The 23,111-nt window shown below is 33.4% G+C and overlaps 1 protein-coding gene across 1 annotated transcript; it reads right to left on the reverse strand.

Annotated features, from left to right (window-relative positions):
- Positions 1-617: 617 nt before the first annotated feature.
- Positions 618-22,784, reverse strand: BicC (protein bicaudal C). Its single transcript, XM_088236996.1, has 17 exons — positions 22,706-22,784; positions 22,554-22,633; positions 18,223-18,285; positions 17,064-17,213; positions 14,772-14,885; positions 13,807-13,932; positions 11,917-12,135; positions 10,679-10,847; positions 9,566-10,045; positions 8,479-8,636; positions 7,502-7,604; positions 6,516-6,635; positions 6,246-6,382; positions 4,886-5,005; positions 4,017-4,185; positions 3,071-3,190; positions 618-2,953 (listed from the first exon to the last, which is right to left on the reverse strand). The coding sequence occupies exons 2-17, from the start codon at positions 22,590-22,592 to the stop codon at positions 2,880-2,882; spliced, it is 2,361 nt and encodes a 786-aa protein (XP_088093122.1). The 5' UTR covers positions 22,593-22,633; positions 22,706-22,784; the 3' UTR covers positions 618-2,879.
- Between the last annotated feature and the right edge of the window lie 327 nt (positions 22,785-23,111).

The raw sequence follows: 23,111 nt of genomic DNA on the forward strand, positions 1-23,111 counted from the left end.
CCTCAACGCGACGATTAAATTCACTCAGTTTTTTGTTTGTTTTTTCAGATTTCGAAGTATTGTGGTTTATTTTGTTTTATGAATCTCATATGATAAATATGCTCAAAAAAACTCATTACGTTCCTAATATTCAGTGACATCAATCGTTTATAGATAGAAAAATACACCTTTGAATACATATTTTGCTTATTTGAGAGTAAGAATGTAAACATTCATACCATATTTTGTAAACGATAAGAGAGACATCGGACCATAAGACGCACCTCAAATTTCATCTATGAATTTTTAGAAAAAAAAATGTTTTGGACAATAAGACGCTTCGGATTAATTTTTGGTTGAATTTTTAGAGTAAAAAAAGTGGATTTTATGGTCCGAAAAATATAATAGTTCATTAGGATTCAGGATACACCAACATATTATTGACCTGGATATCTTATTTGAAATCTGGCAGACTAGCATTTTACTAGAGATAATTTAATTTAAACTTTTCTCCACTGTACATACAAAACTAAGATATTATGGCTGCCATCTATAATTATTTTTTGAACTTTCTTGGTGGGTTACATAATACTAAATATAATATGTCGGTAAAGAAAATAAAACAAGAGTGTATAGAATGAATATTAACTTTTATTCAGAGAGTTATGAATAGTTTTGACTGGTAGCATGCATTATATAAATAATAGTAGGATTCTATATAAGATCCTTTCGTACAAACGCTTAACATTGCAGGATTAGAGTGCAACATTACGAACAGTATCCCATAAATAGTATTCCTATATAATACAAGGAAAATGGAACACTAGAATTATGATTTCTAAGAATCACTGAGTAATATAAAGCATGCAAAACATTTGGAAACAAAATATGAATGATGAGGTGAGTGTACTTGTCAAATCATGGATATGGGTATAGACTTCTTCAAACAAAGGGCAAAAAACTTTTGAATGACAAATTTTGTACAACTTATTTTTCAATTCACAATTGGGCCAATTGAAGCAAATACAAAACAAGTTTCATATGAAAAAAGAAATTACAAAGTACATGATTTTAAAATAGAAAAATGTTACAAAAAAATACAATCTTAAATTTCAAAGTTTAAAAAGTAAAAATTAAAAAAAAGGGCAATGTGAAAAAAGTGAAGTATCAGATAAATAAGGCTAAAATCCATTTTAATTAAGAACGTGAAAGAATGATTGTAATCATTTATTCGACTGGGTCAAGTACTGGGGTTTGTCATATAAATTTAAAAATTAGATTGATATTACACAAATAGGTAGTTATCGCAAGAACAGTTTCACAAAAGTATTTACATCAAAATGTTGAAAACAATTAAATAAACAGTTTTGGTACAAGTGTCAAGGATAAAAGGTGCGGCTAAAGTGGATGCAGATTCCACAGAAATACGTCTGAGTCACTTACCATTCTTTCACATTTTTATTACAAATAGAACAAGGAACAATTTCAATTAAAATATTAAATATTTCCCCCTTACACTTGGTGTCATTCGAGTTGTAGTTAATATTCTACTAGCGAGAATTAAGCTGAACGGTTAGAGACCCTTTCACCGTGAATGTATTCACAACAATTAGGCAACCCCAATTGGGAATCTATCATTATGAAATGATGAAATGGAAAATCTTATTAAAAAAAAACAAAATGTGCTCATGCAAATTATTGGGACAATTAATTTCACAAATGAACAGTATAAGATGATGAGGAAATAGTTTTAACTTAAATGAATAGTGGAGGAATGAAACGTCATGTTGTTTTAAAATGAAGACAGTTTAAAAATAAAAATCATATAAATCTCAAAAACATGGGAAAAAATATCTCCCAAAAATAATATTTCACATTAACTCACGTGGTTAATTAAGATGTATCTTTACAATGCTACTTTGTTACGTTAATCGTTATACTTGGCAGGACTCGAGTATCGAAGAAAATTACAAAATTAAAAGATTAGGGAATCAGTCACTTGCATTCAATTACATCACATTATTCGTACGATTGTGATCTTCAAATTGAATGGCCAAAATTCAACAAAAAATATTCGTAGAAATATTACATTTTCTGGAATTATCGTCGATGTCAAAAGGAAAGAGATTCCAACATGTTCACTGGCGCGAGTTTTATACGGATCCAGTGGACATCAGATCTTTAGCGTAAAATACACTTTAGTCAATAATTGGGTGCATAAAAAGCAGGTACTAGGATATATATCCTAACGGGAACTGATGTAGAGAAATATTGACTATTATTTTATTATTTAAAATAAAATGATCGTAGATTTCTCAACATTGTTGAAATGCATGAGTTTTGTGGATTTCCACTTTTATTTTATTTTGCGGCTATTATGCAGAAAGTAACAATTATATTTTAGTTAATGTGAAAATAAGTGAATAAACATGATAAATAGAGGGTGTTCTGGTGGAAATGTAATAAATAATAAATCTCTGTATAAAATGTATCACAGATGCCTTCGGAACAAACAATTGATTCGAAGCGCAGTTAGAAACATGTTGATAAAATTCTGATCAACAGAAAAAAGTCTGTGTCTAAACGGTATCAAAATCAGCAATGTACAGGGAATGGGAAGAAATATAATTAATTGTTTGTTGTAAGGCATAGGTGATGTAAATAAACATTAACAATAATTTAAAGAAATAGTTAGAAATTACCGAAGATAGAGTAAGAAATTAAAAGTTACAAGTTCTGACCATTTAGGACTAAAGAAAAAAGTAATTAAAATTAATAGTTGTAATACAATGTAGCGGTACACCATAAAAATGTAAAGCTCAAGTTTTTCTCCGGAAACGTAAAAGTGTTCACACAAGTCTGCGGAGTCAAAAACTTCAATTTGTATGCATTACTTTGTCTTATATCCTCATCGCCTTACGTTCTGCTCCCGGAGCTGCAGATCCACTGAAGACACTCATGTTCTTGTTGATGTCTGAAAGAGTAACAATATCAATCAAATTTAATATTATTACGAAATATCGATACATAATCAAATTGAAAATTCAGAGGTTTTAGCATTAGCAGGAAAGCATTCTGAAATAATTTTTACCCAAAATGGCCAATAACATTTTCTTCCTCGCTCCAAAAGCCGTCACGCCGATTTCAATTAGATCTCCGTCCGTCAGAGAAGAGAATGTTAGTATATCCACCTCGTGAGATTGGAAAAGTTCTAGAAACAACAACAGTAAATACATCAATGTTTTTTAAATAATATAGGATTAAGATTAATTATATAGGATTGAGATTACCTTCTTTTTTAACATTTCTAAATGGAATTGCATTTTAATAAAATAAATAAAATGAACAATTTTAGCTTTGGCCAAGGAAAGTAGGCAGTACAGAAGGCAGTTATCATAATTTCTCTATCCACACCCTGTGGTGCATAGGGCACTGCATGCCACTCCAATAGCAGCTTATCCTTATAATTATTGTTACATGGAAGTTAAGATGATCAAATCAATCTTATGTCTTACGTCCAACAATGAAATATTGCACTGTAGAATCACCTTTAAAACCAATTTTTTTTTTAAAAGAAATATTAGCGTTCTTATAATTTATCCAAATAATTTTGGTGGCCATTGTCAACGAGTTGAAAATAACTCACTATTAGAAAATGGAAATCAAGTTGTGGTAGAGTGGTGTTCGAACCCCGGACTTCCGTCCACCCTGCTAGGAATCAAACCTGGAATCTCAAGCATGGCCACTACACTACACATACTGGGGTGGAATAACCTCCACTTGATTTCCTTTTCAGGACTTTTACCTGAGAGCAGTCATCGAGTCTAAAACACTTCTTTTTTATGCTATTCTTGATCTGCTCGGGCACAGGACACACAGTAGGCACTGCTATATGAAGTGCACGCCCCGGTTATGAAAAGGTCACAGTATTATATTTTTGTGTTACAATTTTTGAAATGTTACTCTAAGAAAAAAACCACAGCAACATCAGAACCTTTATTTTGAACTCTTTTTTTACAAACTGTAAGGTCTCTCACGAATATATTTCTCCAGGCCCTTCTCCTGAAGCAGTTGGCTGAGCTGCTGGTAACGACACGGGCTGCCACTGTCCTGAGGGGGGGTGGAGGGAGTCTCCGTAATGTTGGGTCGGGTCATCTTGTGTGGACTGCGAGTGCCGTTGTTACTGTTGCTCCAAATACCGGAACTCTGTAGAGGACATCAAATTTACAATAAATACATACATTCTGTATTAATTTTTACTTTAGAGTGTGCAAATCAAATATTCCAAAATTGTGTAAAATAAATGTCTACTAAAAAAAAAATATTATTCTAGTAAAAGTTTATTCTATTTGAGATTTTTATAAACAAGGCTGACAAAACTAATCTACATGCTTCACTATCTACATAGTTCATAAGATTATTTTTATTTGTTACTTAAGTACCTTGAATTATATAAGGACATTCAATCCATCTAATCTTCACATTAGTTTGAAAATGCCCTAACAAGGCGAAACAATTGTCACGAAATTTATGTTTTTATATTTGTAAAAATAAAATAAAGTGTTCAGTAGACTAAAATCAGTGTTTGATTTCTTATATTATAAATTTAAATATGGAGTTCTACAAAATAAACACCAAATCAATAAATAATTATTATTTAAATTATCATTTTTATAATAAAGAAAAAAAAAACAGAAAGGAGGTAAGGAAGAATTAAAAAGAAAGAACACAAAAAAAATATTGGAAAAGTCAGATAAATGTGACTCCATCTGTCAGGGGATAGCGCAGTTGTTTGATTTAATAACCATTAGCTGTAATGCTTCAAAGCAGAATCATCGTTTTGTAAAATATATATTTTATAATTATTGAATTAAATGCTGTTCTATGATCGATATTAGACACTTACTCCTTGCTGTTGAAGATTTGGGCTCAAAAGATGGCTAGGTGAAGTCTGACTAAAGCCATAACCAGACCAGCGGCTTGTCGGTACCCGGTACCCCTCGCTCGTGCAGGACTCCTTTACGGCCTAGGAACATTAACACTTTATTAAGCAGTTATTACGATCTATGGAGATGGATAACTTTTTTGAGAAGGGAATGTTTTTTACGTCAAACCAACACAACTAAAATACTTCTAAGAAACAAAAACATGTACAGCATTTTAATTTATATTACATTAATTAAAAATTAAATCAAATCACATTTTAGGCGTTTTACCACTGTTTGTTTGGATATGATCCATTGGAAGATTTTCATGATTTAAGATAAGATAATTAGTTATTTAGAATAGGGAAATATCACCATTTTTTTTTAATTAACAAGGGTCTACACTGTCGAGTAAAAAATATTTTTTTTTGTAATTAGTAGCATTGGCGGCCTCCGTGGTGTAGTGGTCAAGACGCTTGACTCACAGACGGAAGGTTCCGGGTTCGATTCCCGGTGAGAATACAAAAATTAAAAATGTGATTTTTCTCAAGCCTGGGTGTTCTGTGATGTAATTCACCGCTGTAATTGGGCCTCCTGGCCTGTTGTGGTGCAAAAAATAAAAATAAAATAAAAAATATTTTCAAATTCCCGCAAAAATGGTCCATTGCATTGGCCACCATACGTCACAATTCGGTTGAATTTTAAACATTGTTTGTGACTCGTCTAAATTTAAAAAGAACAGCATCGGGGATCTTGATGTCACAATTATCAAGGCTGAACATTTTGCATTTTAGTAGACATATTTTTTGACAATTTGATTTTTAAAAGTTATGTATTGGAACATTTCTTCACAATATCCGTATTGATTTTAAAAATACAATTTATTTTTCTAAATCCATTTCACATATTTTCATTGGTATTCGTAGTATGTGATATTTTCCTATTATTCATGTCATAATTATTGAATGATACGCGATGAAGATTACTTACATGAGATTTATTTTTCAGCGAGTTTACAAGGTAAGAATAAAAAGCTTTAGATAAAACATAACATATTCCCTGGGAGCTGTCGGCGTGGAAAAGAGAGAGATCTGTCTGGTGTTCTTTGTTTTATAATGTTTGACAGCGCTCTCTGTTGGCCGGTGCGATGTTTAGTTACAAGTTCATACCTACTTCAGTCCACTTAGTTTTATCACTTTCACTTTCAGTGCAAGAACTATAAAATGCCGCATTAAATAAATAAATAATTAAAAATATTAAATATTGTCATATCCCTAACTGCACCCAGTGGTGCATAGGACACTGCATGGGAACTGTAATTGGAATTAAACAAAAACTAACCTTGGATGCTTGGATTTTCATCTGATGATAATCGTTTACTGGTGTCAGGTTTTGTTGGATAGTTTCAAGAGTTTTCTTTTCATATCCGGGGGCCCTGTGGTCTCCATCAGTCATCTCCGATATCATAGTCAAGAATTCTGAATAGAAAATGACACCATTAAAAAAAAAAAACATCTAAGGAGTTCTAATTTAAATTCAGCATTATTTGTTTGTTGCAATTAAGATTTTGTAAAGCCAATAAAATGAATGTGGGTTGAGCAGGTGGCTTACCGTTGTTGTTATTCTGATTTTCATTGGTTGTCGGAGATGGAGTAGGGCTATGGGACTTGCTGATTGGGCTGACAGATGGACTCACAAAATTGCTTCCACCCCCGTTACAGCTGTCGCCCCCTGAGAGAAATAACAAACAAAAAAATTCTTATTGTTGTTGCAAAAATATGACATTGACCGCGCGAGGATTAGATCACACTAACAAGTGCTAAAAGACTTCTGTCGTTTACGCATTTGGCATACAGTATCAACGTTTGTTTTTTTTCTCTTTTGACTTCTAAAAATGACATGTAAATTTGTTCACATCTCATATTATGATGTAATTTTTAATTCAGCTAAGAACTGACAGTGTGTTACAGAAAATCTGTGTTGTCCTTGAGCCGGAATTAATTATTACGACTCAAATCTAAACACATATCGATGGTCCCTACGAATCTGCATTTTGCGAGGTTTACAAGGGAGCAAACAAAGCTTAATATTGTTTTTAAGAAGTTATCTGATACTGCCGAATTGCCAAACATTTGTCTACTGAAATACGATAGATACATGTGGATAAATACGACAGATATATTACCAACATGTACCTATTGTATTTCAGTAGACACATGTTGGGCAATTCTACAGTATCTGACAGCTTCTTTAAAACAATATTAAGCTTTGTTTTTGTTCTCCTGTAAACCTCGTAAAATGCTGTTTCGATAGCATATGTAGAGACCGTCGATATGTTCAGTATAATTTGATGTTTGAATGATTTATAAAACTTGGTTTTTGTAGGATTAAAAAAAGATATCCATTAAATTTTTTCTCCAAATTTATCATAGTAATGAATGAACATATAATTTTATATAAAAACATACCAAATTTGTTAATTCATTCATAATTTGATTTTCTCACGTATAACAACTAAAACTATAGATATTACTATATTAATTTACATATGGTTTGAGTTTTCAAAATTGATGCTAGGATTGTAAATTGAAGATTACCCGAAACACTGTGAACATCGAGAGATGCAGAGCTGCCTGTAAAGTTGCTGTGGTATCCGCTGCTCGCCTGGGAACTCACGTTTAGCAACTGCCCGAAGGAATTCTAAAAATTATTAAATAAAATACTTTTAGTAAAAATGCACTGTAAGACACGATAACATTATTTTTCATTTGATTCAAATTATCACAAATTCCACAGAGAATGCAAAATACTTTGAAATTCAAAATAATTCATTTAGTGATTCAAATATATTGTAGTATGTATTATAATATAAGCTACCAGATTATTTTGCTATGATTAATGGACTCTAAATTTAATTATGTCACATTTTTTTAGTGAATAAACAAAACTGTAAATATTAAAAAATATTATGTTAATAATTCATTTTAAAATTTTGTACAATTTTATTACACGCTAAATGTGATAGATCCTTGCGAACACATTTAGGTCTATTGAATTTTTATAACAAGATTAAAATAGAAAGTGGTTACCTAGATAATGTCTTATTTCACAAGTTAGTATATATATTTTTTTACAGTTATTCAATATCAGTGAGGTCTCAAATATATACTAAAGAGGTATTTGCAAAGATTTTCTTTCTTTTATTAGAAACTTTAATTTTAGTTCATGGAAAATTAATTTTAAAAAAAAGGATTGTGAAATAATCATAAATCACTGCATTGGTAATTGGTACACCAAATGCGGTGAATATTGATCATCTCTTACGCGAATGTAACACCTTGATCGCCATAAGCCTTACGCTTCAGATGCCAGTCCAAGAACATGAAATAGTGCAGTGTGGAACCACCCTTTAAATCAATATTTCATGTCGGCCTTTCCAGGAATCAAACCCGGAACCTCAAGCATATATTTGTTGATAAGAGAATGAATGAATCCAGTAATATTTAAAAAGTTGGATTCTATCCTGTGTTACACTGCAACTCAATAAAATTATAACCAGAAAAAGAAATTATACCGGTTGGCTTCCAGAGCTGGACATGGAATGGGTGTGCATGCGGCCGGAGGAGTCTGTAGCACCCTGAACTCCCACCTGGAACTGCTGCACACCCAGTTGCTGTTGGAGGTGGTTCATCATGTTGGAGCTGGTATTCTGGGACATCATGTTTGATAGACCTACAATACTTTTTATTATTACTCAGATCTCTCATTATAAAACGCAATTCGATGACGTCACATGTTTTTATTTATTGAAAATTTACACGTACACTACCCTGCCATTACACGAAGAAAGGTCATAACTACATCAAAGTAAATTTTGAGGAAATGAGTGTTTTGTGAAAAGTGAAGATTTGAGCTTGTTGTCGTAGCTTCATAAACAAAGATACTTATTTTGTAAAAACAGTACCTAATATTTTTGGGAAATATTAAAAAAAAAAATTACTATAGATTTTTACTATAAAGTTGGTTGCTCGGAGGTTTCTGTGTCTGCTGTCTTATTTCTGTCAAAACCAAAGTCAAACCACCACTGTATAATAATAAAAATACATCATCATCGCCCCATCATCCTAATTCACATTAGGGCACTGCATTGGCAAATCAAATGCAGTGTAGATCAATCATCTGTTACATGAAGCAAAGGTGATCAGTCTTACGTTTCAGCTGCCAGTCTTAAATATTGCAGTTCGCAAAACCTTTAAAATCAATATTCCACGACAGGACCAGGGTCACGATTAAAAACGCTATCTTCATCAGTACATATCGAGAGGGTAAAAAGTAAAATTGATATTTATTTACGAAAATGTGTATATTCGAATGAAAATTTAAAGAATTTTTATCAGTAACCTGCAATTGAATGTTTAACATGTTTACAGAAAATCTAAATAATCAAATAAATAATAATACGAGACAAATCACAGAGGGCGCCCCTGACGGAAGTATTTGGAGCAAGTGTGTGAGGATTTGGACTGCGCCTTATACGTTGAGCTGAAGAGGGCTGCAGAGAATAGAGAGCAGTGGAGGACGAGATGCAGGACTTTACTGCAAACCAATCCACAAGATTGAGACTTCGAAAAAGAATACAAGTACACTGATATCAAACATACCCCAAAGAGTCTGCTGTGGGCTTTGTATGTAATTGGGCGAAGGGTTCGTCAGAGTCATTCTCGGGTACTGGAACATGTTTCCATTGGTCTGCGACTGTGGAGAGGGCGGAATGAGCCCCCACGACGGGGTGAAGAGCGACGGGCTCAGGTTGAGCGGAGACATTGGACTGGGGTAGCCGCCGGGGGTGGGCGGGTTGTACTGCGGGCTGGCGAGGCCTTGGAGGGCGGAGACGTCGCTGAGCCTCAAGGGCGGCAGCGGGTAGGCACGGCTGGCGTTGTGCGCCAAGCTCTGGAGCGGAGCCGCCACCCCCATGGGGGAGTGGGGGATGCTGGCACGGTGGCTCGGGGAGAAGGGGTTGAAGTGGTTGGTGGCCTCCGTGTTGCCGGGGAGCATCGGGATATGGTAGCTCTCAGGAATGCTCGCCACTACGGATTTCTCTTGCAGATTTAGGAGATGACGCCTAGCTTCGTAAATATCGTCTGTAAATATTACAAAAAAAACTATCAGTCCTTCCTTGGCATAGGAAATTCCTAGCTAGTCGGGACCTGAAACAAAGACCCTCTGTACATTGGAAAAACAGTGAAATAAATAAATAAAAAGGAATTAAGATTTTGTAATTTTTCTAATTTTTTCAGATTAATGAAAATTAATTTAGATTAACATATTACACTAGAGACAAAGAACATTATAGGGAAGGAAATATGGAAGTCTCAGAATTTACAGGGTTTATGACCTGTGATTAGATTTGAATGAACTGAACACATGCTAATATTGATTTGAATGCAAGTAATCATTGCAGTAAATTAGGTACCTTCATACTGACATACTTCCAATAGCTACCTGGTCATATACTGATTTTCAGCAGAACACGATAATATATTTAAAAAAAATGAAAAAAGCACATTTCTCGATACTCATCGTAGTGCCTATCGTTAATAGAAAAATCACTTAAAAACAAAAGTTAATCATGATCAGAACATAATACTATAAAATGATGCAAATAATTTAGAATTTGTAAGTGGCAGTATGTGGAAATCTTTAAACAATTTTTATACATTTGTGATAATCTTAAAATGTAAAAGAAAAATTAGATAATCTAAAATAAATCTTACTGGCGTTTCTCTCGATGCCCTTGATAATGACAGACAAAGCACAGAGCTTGGGTTTCTGCCTGATGTTGATGTAAACGTTGAGATTCTGCATCAAATTTGTGAGATGGTCGGCCTGGATCTCTCGAACCTCTTCAGGCAAATCAAACATTATCACTAGGGGTAGACTTCCCTAAAAGCAATAAAAGAAAGGTTTATGGATTTTATATAATATAACCAAATTAACAATACAGAAAAAAAAACCCTGAGTTTAGATTAAACAAAATCAGTATAATTATTCTTATATACCTGGTATTGTCGACATCGGTGTAACGTATTCAAATGGTCTATATTTTGTATGATTTCTTCCAGTATTAGTGTAATGTACGTATTACCAGGTGTTTTGCTGGTTTGCCACTGGCGACTACTGCAGTCAGGCTTCCCAGCGTAAATGGGAGGCCACCCTCCCAGGCAGGTCCTAAGGCCAAGTCGGAAGGTAGGGGCACGACTGCGCCGACTACAAGTCAACAGGACTTTCCACCCGGTCCGAGTGTTACGAAGAGGTGAAGGCAGTCGGCGGGCAGAGCGGAGGCAAAGAACGGAGACCGGAAAACATACAGGGTGGATACCAGAGCTCAACTAGTTTGTTAATACAAAATTAGACCTTTAAAGCTTCGCCGAATGGAAGGGGTTGTACAACCTCCACGACTCCAGGTAATGTGTCGGCCGCAGGTCTCGTAAATACCGGCGCATTCTGCACGTACAGACCATTTTGCCTAAGACCGCAATGCGTTTAAAATGTTCATTTTTCATATTTTTACAGTGGCCTGTTTTGGACTTATAACATGGTAAATTATCATTATTTATTAAAACGGTTTCTAGGCATCGCTTCCGGTATCGCTGGCCAGACCCAAAAGCGAACCTTTGTCTTTATAGGGAATCTAGCACTCAGCTAACAGATACTGGGGTTTCTAGCTAATTTTACACTAAATCTGCGCAACCGGAACAATTGGGTTTCATTTTTTTGACTTGCAGTTTATTACTTTTTCGGTAATTTGACGCCGATAAGCTAAAGTGATAGTAGTATAAAATAATATGTCAAAAACTTTGAAAGTTGTTAAAATCGTCTTTCGAGATGTGTTGACCCTTTATAAATATCTCTAGCAAGCTTAGCTGACAAAATTCAAATGAGTCAAGAGAATATATTAAATAACATTAACAAAAATCACATTTCAAAAATAAAATACAAGAAGTTTAGTTACCACAAGCTGTTGCCTAGCGAGGTAGACGTCCTCAATGTTCCCGGTGATGGTGACATTGCTCTTCTTCAGCATGGGGATGTTGGGGTCGCTGGCGTCCGGGAACATGATCTGTGTCTTGGTGTTGGACATGATGACCTTCAGCTGGCTGGCTGCGCGCCCAATCACCACCTGGTGGTGCATGGGTGTGATCTCCAGGGACATCTGCACCAAGGTCTGTTGCTGCAACGAGTTCAGACTCACGTTAGGGTGATAACAGTGTCAAGGAAAGAAGAGCTGCGTCTTGGAGTTAGGGAGATTATTTTTTTTATACAGTTTTGATTCACATCATCAATTAGACATATAGATTACGCAGATAGGGTATAGTCTAAGCTTAACTGGGCTGTACAGCAGTAAGTTGTAAGCAGGTGTTTAAAAGCATTTAAACGTATATGGCATCAGAACAAATAACAAACGAAGTTAGTTGTAAACTTTATAGCAGTTTGCACTCACTTAAAAGATTACAGAATTTCTTGCCTATTAATGTTAAGCAAACATTAGTCCAGAGCTTGCTTCTTCCACTCGTTGACTATGCGGATGTATGTTATCCAGATGCTAACTCTGAATTACTTGATAAGTTAGAACGATTGCAGAATATTTGTTTTCGTTATATCTTTCATCTTCACAAATTTGACCACATAACCGAGTATCGCACGCAACTACACTGGCTCAGTATCAGGCATAGAAGAAACATTCACATTCTATCACTTCTTCACAATATTTTTAACAATCCCACTTCGCCTGTTTATCTGAGAGAGCTCATCCAACCTCTTTCACAACACGGACTATCTCTTCGTTCTAGTAACGAGAGAACCCTTTAAATACCCTGTCATAGCTCTAATTTTCTTGCCTCAACTTTCACAGTAGTAGCCGTTCGATTGTGGAATAATCTACCCACTAATGTTAGAGACGCCCCCCTTCTTTATTTACAATTAAGTCAAGATTGAAATGTCACTATCTAAATATTTTAGTTGTTCCTTTATCCTTCTTCTTTCCTTCCCATCCCCTCTCCTCTCTTCATAGTATAGTGTAATTTTTTTTATTTTTTATATATTTTTATTTTGTTAATTTTTGTATAAAATTGTAAGATTCAACATGTCCATGTATTTATAATTTTCTCAAACTGAACGGTTTGGGTAGGTAAGAAGAAATTGCCTTAAGGCAATATGCCTGCCCTTATATGTATGTATATATATTTAATATGTATATAAAGTGTCCAATAAATAAATAAACAATTTCGTAGAATAACTAGGGGTCAAAAGTTACTTTACAAGTAAAAACAAAAGCGGGGATTTAAATCTTTAAAAAATAATAGTGACGTCAAAATAACACAAAAACTTTTAAAAAATGTTTCGGTTCAGATTTAAAAAAAAACTAAATGTCCTCATCATGTATTTTCCCGTTATTTAATTGTAGAGATTTTAAGCAGTATATGAGATCTGATGATATAGCATGTAAATATATTACAACAGAGATGAAGAACATTTTATAGAAGGGATTATAAAAGTCTTGGCATTTACTATGTTCGAACATTTATATTCCTTCAATTCTTCCATCTGTTGATCTTTGTGAAGTTAAAGAGCGGAAACCGTCATTGATGCCGGTGATATTCTGACTGAATTATTTCACCTACAGACTAGGCTACGCCTGAAAATATTTTTTATACTTCTTGGACCAGCGGGTTTTAACTCCCCAAGGCAGTTGAATCCAGTTCTTGTCTACAAAAATTTGGATTGACTCAAAATATTGTTGATATAGTATGTTAGCTATTACATAAGTCTATTATTATTTATTTGAATATAATACTTGATTGCGAAAATAGGACATAATACAAAAAAAAAGATGTTCTCTTACTGCAAGGTTTCCGCACATGTAGTTAATGAGTAGGGTAGTCGCTTCCATAGTTCCCTGGACCTCCCACTGTTGACCCTTAACCATCACCAGAGTGGCGTGAAGTTTTGGCCTGGTTCTCAACATCACCTAACAAGATGAAAAAAGAGAGAGTGAATGATATTTTTACATAACAGAGATGAGAATGGGAATGGTTGTCTGTCGACTTCGATAAAATTCCTAGACTATTCAATCCAAATATGGTCACTCCCTAGAGATCAAAGTCAGAATAGAGATGGAGCGAGACTGCTTTTTCAGGACACATGACCTTCTATTGCAGTAGATACTTTAATTTAGACCTCCGAATGCGCATTGTACGATGTTACGTCTTCTCAGTATTTTTTTACAGTGTCGAAATGTAGACACTCACCCGAGCCACTTCGAAAAAGCTCGAAGCCTTTGAAATGTGGTGCTACAGGAGGATATTAAAAATCCCCTGGGTGGACCGAGTCCGAAAAGATGACGTCCTCCGACGAATGAAAAAAGATAAAGAGGTACCGAAGACCGTAAAGAAAATAAAACTTGGGTACTTTGGGCATGCGATGAAATGATAAATTATACAAATTTAGATTCACACATAATCAAATATACAAAATAACAGAGTATCATTGAAATCAATAGAAAAAAAAAAACAAAAACATAATTGAAATGATAATTGAGATATGGTTTCTAGAACCTCACTTTGTACTATAGTAAGAAATGAGAGTAATAAATAATATGCCAAATAACAGTGCGTACTAAATTAAATAATACAAACATACATGAAAAAATATAAAAATATCAAGATATATAAAAAGCAAATAAAAGTATGGAAGGAGAGCAGATTAGTCAATTTTCACTAATCTCAAACTTTAAAAAGATTGACAACCTCGTCCCTATCGACAATGAAAGGTTATATTGTATGATTAGAACTATAATAATAACATTACCTGGACATTGTATTTTTCTTGAATTTGCACAACATATGGAGAGGATGCATCGGGAAGAGCCTGTGAAGAGCTCATGATAGGAAGCTCAAAGCTAAATATCAGTGGAGTAAGAGCCTAAAGAAAAGTATCAGAAAATGGTTTTATTCTCTGTATATTTCGTTCATTCTATTTTCAATCTATGTTACTGTATAAATAAAATAAAAATAAAACAAAGCAAAATTCATAATTGTATTGAGTTCTGAACACATAGGCATGTGGGGGTCTAGGGATTTAAAGTTGCATCAAAGTTTAGTTAAATAATTTTTGCCTTAAGTTGAATGTTAAACATTTTTCAATGCTAACAGTCCTTAAATCAATAATACAAGAAAATATTATTGCTTAATTAATTAAACTACTCTTATGTTTATTTTTCTATACATATCATAGTATAATCATACATAATATAATATGTAAATTAATACATTAGCTCGTTCTAATTAACAGAAGTGCAAATTTGAGATACCACTTACCGATGGGCAGCTTATTTGATATAAATAATATTAGACATGATAAATTTATTTTATTAAAAATGAACCATAACATCGTGCAAACCTTTTCTGAACAGATGCCTTGATACATACCTAATTTTGCAGGATATTTTGAAGCCAAATATATTTGTTTAGGTTATTTTATTAATTAAGCGTAGTATGATCAGAAAAATAAATATAGTAACTAAATATTCAACAAATTATAAAAATAAATAATCACAGTTAAATTTTTTCACAAGAACGTGCTTCAAATTTATATATTTTTTAAATATCTTCAGTACCACTGGTTAAATACATACAGCTAAAAAAGCTAATATATAAATCATTGTACATAGTAGAAGTATAGTACAAAAACGTGGCTATTTAAAAAGTTTTAGTCAAATTGATTATTTAAAAAATTCAATAGATGGTTTCATAAAATAATATTTTCGATAATGTAGCAAACCAGACCTTTCATAAAGCGGTTGTTCTCTAATAAGAGTCCTAATATTATTATTTTTAATTCATTTATTCATATTTTTAAAAACCCGTTAGGGTTATACAAACATATTAGGTTAAGTCATGTTATGTCTCCATAGTGTACTCATAACACGCTTTTTAATGTTGATTAAATATTTTTTCCCAATATAATTATTTTTCAAGTAGTCAGGTAGTGCTAAAGTCCATTGAGTAGTATGTTTGAGTGTCCTGCAATAAATTTGTCCTTGATTTGTTTAACGTGATAGTGTTATTGTTGTCTGGCTTTACATCATAAAAGGAGCCTCATCCTCGGGGGACCACTGGTTAAACCTGTCTTTTGTCTACGAACATTTGGACAAACTCAAATATTGTAATGAAACCAACTGGTCCAAGAAGAAGTGTAAAAATTAAAAATTTGTTTTCAGGCGTTGCCTAGTATGTGAAATAATTCAGTCAGATGAATGTCTTCACAACAATAAAGGTTTCAGCTCTTTAACTTCACTAAAATCAACAAATGGAACAATTGAAGAAATATGGATGTTCAAACATAGGCAAAATGGTGAATGTTACACAGTGTGTAAAGTGGCCACTTAAACCAGCCAATGACAGGTCATAAGCCCTGTAAATGCCTTGACATCCATATTTCCTTGTTTAAGGTATTCTCCATCCCTGTTGTAATTTGTTAATCAAACTAATGTGTTTTTTTTTCAAAAAATTCAGTCGTAGGGGGGGTCTAGTGGGGTAAGTTGTGTATTAATTTTATGATTTTATTTTGTTGTCTTTGTATCCTTGATATGTTTGTCTTCGCTGCCCTAGTTCTTGTATGTTCAATAGACCATTTTGCAAATTGTACAAAAGGCATTTTATTTGTTTTTAAAGTCAAATAAGTAAAATCAGTGAGAGGAGGTTGGCACTCAAAAAATGCAGAAAATAATATTTAATAAGTGAAAAAAACAAAATATTTAGCTACATGAACGCGTAATAAGATAATGAACATATTGGAATTCATAACTCAATTTTTGAAAAATGGGCTATTGAACATACAAGAACTAGGGCAGCGTCTCGTTACCGGTTCCCCAGAAGGCGATCATGTGGCTCAGTTTGTTTTTGACATAAGTTTCGTAAGCCATTATTTTTTCTTTTTTTGGTATGTGGTCTTTGATTTTGTTGACGAGGTTATGTAATGATGGTTTTTGTCGGTTGCAATGAGGAAATAAAAGATAAACAAGATAGTGTATCTAACCTTATTCATTCATATCAGTCTTATCAAATTAATGAAAATCCACAGGAAGATGCGGTTACATACCCTGACCCTTGCTCTGGCCCTCTCTACGCTGTCCATGTCTCCAGCGATGGATACCTGGTTACTTTTTTCCATTGGATTAGACCGGTTGGAATCCGGAAAGTGGATGTGACAACCTGTTTCTTCCATCACACGCTTAATTGTGAGACCCCCCTGAAGAATAAATATTATTGTCAAATTTTGATTACTATTTTCAATAGAATCTTTTATGATTAAATGATACTACTGTTAACCATTCCCTTACTCCAAAAACATCCGGGCTTTATGGTGCTGAGTAGTCAATACATATGAAAAAAAAAAAAGATTTTAAATCAGAAAATTGGAATATTCATAGATAATAAGGTAATAGCTTCAATTATTTTTAGTTGTCAAAACTGATGATATTTTCAATATAATTGCTGAAAACATGAAAAATTATTAGCTCATGCTGGCAGAGCTGGCGAAAGAACCACCCCTATCAAAAGTCGGTGAGCTACTAAATGGCTAATGGCGAAATGCTGGCAACTTTGCTGTTTGTGACACGTGAAATTGTCTCTTTCCCTCCCGAATATACCTGTATTATCGAGAGTGAGACGTAAAGAGTGTGTGAGACAATTATATATTCTGTTACTCTTTTACTTCGTACTCCGCAACATGCGACACATTGGTAAACTTTCTCTTGTATTAGTGATGTATCTCTAGTAAAATGCGTTATCCGTTTCCAATAAATATGAATTATTCAATAAAAAAAATATTCTAACCGATACGTAAATATATAATGGAGAAATACCGAAAATCTTAACCAATAATTTATTACATTTGTAGAGAAGTTATTAGATGCAATTTGTACCAGCTACACATCACCGGGAAGGGAAAGTTTAATGAGAGCTGCAATTTTTTCAGACAAATTAGCACGTAGATATATAGGTTGATTTTATTATTATTAACCGTTTAAATGCCTGACGCATTCAACATATTTTGTAATGCGTTTGTGAAAGAAAAATACTGTCAATTGGAATAAGTTTTGTTGGGATGTCATGCTGAATCAAAAGTGGAATGGTCACTCTATGGTGGTAAAACATATTCCTGCTGCTCTACCATACCCATTGTCAATCGCTGGCATTCATAAAGTATCACATTTTAATTAGTAATATTGCAAATTTAAAAATCGTTTTTATAATACCTTTCCGATTATATGAGAATGGTCGGTGTAGCTCACGTCAAGTTTCATAGTCACTCTGTTGCACTGTAATTAGAAAAAAAAATTATGATGCCTCATGTTTCAGATGTAAAAAAAATACCTCGAAAAATACTCCCAAGGAAGTAATGAAAACAAAAGTTATTTATTAATTTCAAAATAAATAAAAAAATCTATTGTTTATGTTTTAACAAACCAAGAGAGAAAAATCAGTACGATACGAGTTATGAAACTGCTGAGAACATAATTTAATTGTACGGTTTATAAATTCATTACATCACAGGAAGAATAATGAACACAATTCATCATATTAAAAAAAAATACTGTCCTCTAATTGTACCTCTTTTAATTTGTTAAACATGATTTAACATGAGAACACAGAATCAATAGGGTAAAATACTAATAATAAGCATATTCTGTTCTTTATTTTTTTAATGCATTAGGTACTTAGTTACATAGTAATATAATGGCAAATTTGTTGAAGATTGGCGACATTGCATGACAACACTGTAGGATTTGGGAAAAATAATTCAGAGAAGAAGTACGGAAAATACATGCTTTTGATTATTATACCATAGACAAACCATGCAAAAACAATTATTTTAGCTTAAGCAACACACATATTATATTATATGTATATTTGCATTATAAACATAGGTTATATTTTAGTGAAAATAAAGAACATATATATAATTTCATAAAAAGGTGCATACTACAATATTCTACATGCAAAGAAACAAAAAATATTGAAATAAAAAAAAGGTGCATACTACAATATTCTACATGTAAAGAAATCAAAATCCTTAAATTAAGTCTTAGAGCCAGTTACATAAAAAATGTATATATTGGCTGTGTTTTTATAAAAATGAAAAAAACAGGTTGCACGAAAAAATAAGATGGTTTTATCTTTCTATCTACCCATTTGACGAAAACACAATTTAATTTAAAAAAAACTTTTTTAAGCAAATTTTTTGTGGTACATATTTTTATGATAGTTAACCAAAGTTGATGGTTAAGTGTGTCAATTATTTTGGTCCAGTTTTCATGTAATGCGTTCACATTGATTTGAATACATTCAAATGGCTATGCACTAAATTGCACGCTTCAATTCATGAGAATTGAACAAATTCATATGAGCTATTTGTCGATTGACAATTCAAATGTAACCAACAAGCATCACATCAAGTAGTGCAATTTGGAATGAAACAAATAAGCCTCACATTTGATACATTGGAGTAGGAAATGATCATTGAAGTTGATCAATTAGAAACAGTACACTCAATGAAGTTCACAGATTTATTCAACTTGCCTATATTAAATGAAGCATTTTAGAAACAATAAATTAATACCTTTAGAGCTTCATATTTGTATTGTTTTTTTGTTTATTCTAAAACATGCTTAAAATATTTTTTTAAATATGCGTCCTTACTGGGGTCTGGAGGACCCATATCGAGGACATTTTACATTATTCTATTGTTTTCAAACAGAAAAAAAATTAACACAGAAAATTGAGTGAGTAAAAACACGAGCACCTATATTATAAACAAAATAGGGAAGCAGTATAAAACATGGCAAAATGTATTACCAATAGAATATAGAAATATAAATTGGTTCGGCCAAATGAATATTCTATCTTCAGCCAATATTTCTCTTTTGGGATCGGCAAATTGGGGACAATAAAAGACATTGCTTCTCTGTAGATTTATTGGCTGAAGATAAAGGTGAATGCAGGAGGGCTCTGGTACTGCAGGTACCGATAAAATGATGACCACTAACGATTACGATTACGATGAGGACTACTAAGATGAGCTAGTCGAGCAAGATGGAGCACAGAAAGAGACCGAGAAACAATTTTCTCTTCCCTTTATAGACTGATGGTAGTTCCAAATACAAACTTTAATATTATGAATCTAATAGACAGGAACCTACCAACAGAGGAACACCAAATTTCGACATCCATGTTTAGCTTTTTCAAGATTTCTAGCTTATTACATATCGTTATAATGAAATAATTGATCATTTCTTAAATATATACTATTACTGTGCAGTATTGATACCGACAAAAAAATCCATATATATATATAACACTTTTGAAATAAGTTGGTATGTGCGGAAGGAAGAAAATATTGACCATTACCAAGTTACCACACAAAGCAGCGATTGCAAAAGAGAGATTACTGAAATAAAAGAAAGATGCAAAACCGTAATAAATATACATATTAACCTTTGAAGTAACTCAGCATGACTGTAGAAAGAAGTCCTGAAAAATGCAGTCATGTTCATGTTTTATAAATAATCATTTTCACGAAGCATGAAAATTGTATTAACATGTTCGCGGCTATGCAGTCTATAGCTGACAAAAATTTTCATAGCCATTCTATAGCCCTTAGTCCAAACGACAATGGCAATGAAAAGACGGCAATAGTCTACGTAAAACTGAAGACATTATATGGTAGGAGAAGATATATATTTATTGTCCCTGTAAAAAACAGTCAGCAACATGTGTCCCAGTATGTCAGTCGATTAAGATTTACTTCAAACCATCAACTACAGTCTGAAAATTATGATATGTGTACATACATATAAGTGGATCCAGTGAGAAAAGTGTCAGGGAACGTGTTAAATAATCATCGTTCTCTTTCCGCACCTAATGGTGCATAGGGCACTGCATTGGTACACCAATCGCAGCGTACCTTGATCATTTTTGTTACATGAAGGTAAGATGATCAGGCTTACGCTTTAGGTACCAGTCCAGGGACTATGAAATATTCTAGTGTGAAAACACCCATTCAAATAAATATTTCTCATCAACCATGTCGGGAATCGAACCCGAGACCTCTTACATGGCAGGCTAACGCGCTGACCATTACACCACGAGGCCGACAAATAATATTATACATATATTGATACACCATGAAATTATTCTGTTGGCAGATTGATTGCCTGTTTCTGAACCCATTGGTTCATAGGGCAGTGCATTGGTAAACAAAATGTTGCATATTTCGATCATCTGTTACACGAAAGTAAGATGATCACTCTTACACTTCGGGTGCCAGTTCAGGAACAATGAAATATGGCAGTTTCAACTACTTTTAAAATCAATATTTTGTGTCCACGCTACCAGGAATCGAACCCGGGACTTTAATATTTTGATCTCAAGCCGATTTCCTCATTCAGTATTTTTACCTGAGAACATCCATCGAAGACCGGATTTCTGTCATGCCTACTGAAAACTTTTCTCAACACAATACAAACTGACTTTTACGAAGAACTAGCTGAAAAACTAAACTCAAATTAGTGATTTTCCAAATTACTGAAGATATGCCAGCACTTTTTAGTATTGTTACACAGCGCAAATGTGGAAAGGTTTATTTCACTTGACATCTCATTGGACAAAGGCAGTATTTTTAACTCGAAACAATTTCAAACAATGCAAAGAATTTTAAACCGAAAATTCCGGAAAAACAAACTTTATGAAAGATGTTAAAATTATTTTCCACCATAAGCAGCTGTGACCGCCTTTCCTATTTTAGCCCCCTGGTAACCGTAGGTGTAAGTATAATAGTGAATATTACACTTTCTAAATCCGAGCGTCATTATTATGTTATTCAGAATGACATTCCGAATGACGCAGTGAGGACCCTTCGAAAGGGTAACCTCAACACTTTAAAAGGATTTCTAATACCTATTCCAATCTAAAGGAACTTTTTAGAATACCCTGTAGTAGATAATCGGTATCTAAATCCCTAAATTAAGCACAACAAGAGTTTGACCAATCGAATGTTTATTACTTTCAAACATGAAAACTCGCTTACCATATTTAAATATTTTTTGAAATATGACAGGTTTATAGATACACATATTAAATAAATCTAGCGAATTGTGATATTTGGCCACGATCCAACCAGAATCAAACAAGTTTCAAAATAACACTTGACGAGTAAACGCCATCTTGACAAATGTACCCGTTTCGTCATAACTACCCTTTATTTTATAAACATGAAGTAAAGCACTGTCGATTGCGTCAAGAATCTAAAAGAAAACTTGAGACTAAACTAGACAAACATTTAATACTTCACTTGTAGCAAAAACAAAAATTATGCAAATTATTCGTCATCTCCAATGCATAACATCATTATATTATATATCGAAGACGTAGTAGTTGATAATGGAGTAACATGGTTTTATATTAGAAAATATGCTTAGATTAATTCCAATATTAGTGTTCTATTATCTTTACTCGCCTGAGAAAATCAATAGGAAAACACCTCGACTAATCTATTTATAAAAAGAGTAGAAACATTTGTTTATCTTACCCTTGTATCCAAAATTTGCATTATCCTATCTCTGGCCATCTTTACGTTTTCAAGGCGGCCGGCGACTCTCACATGAGGATCTGAAATTTAAAATTATTAACATTGCGTACATAAAGATAAAACATTATTTAACAAAGCTCATTTGTAATTACCGTTACAAATTTTATTGATTTCCTTGGTGACAAAGGTCTGCAAGTACCCTAATATTATATTACGATATTCAGTTCCAGAATACATCTGAAATGATTTCCGCTGGACTAACGGATCCCTCATTTTTCGATCGATTTTTGAGTTAGATACGGACAAACGAAAACTCGATAAAATAAATTAACTGTTCAAGTCCCAAATAAAAAGATCAAACTATCGCGCCAAGGAAATACTTTACTCTAGCAAATACGTCACAGTAAGGCGGACAGCAAATTCTCGGAATTCGGATTTTCAAACGTAACGATGAATGAAAATAGTGTTACCAGTATTTTATGGAAAACTGTGCTCGTGTAGAAAAAATAAAGAAATTATTAAGTAGGAATTTAATTAGGACACAACTGTAATTTTATT

Source organism: Micrasema longulum, unplaced genomic scaffold (assembly GCF_059751315.1).
Source record: "Micrasema longulum isolate JH-2025_06_02 unplaced genomic scaffold, ASM5975131v1 h1tg001633l, whole genome shotgun sequence".
Classification (NCBI taxonomy): Eukaryota; Metazoa; Arthropoda; class Insecta; order Trichoptera; family Brachycentridae; genus Micrasema; species Micrasema longulum.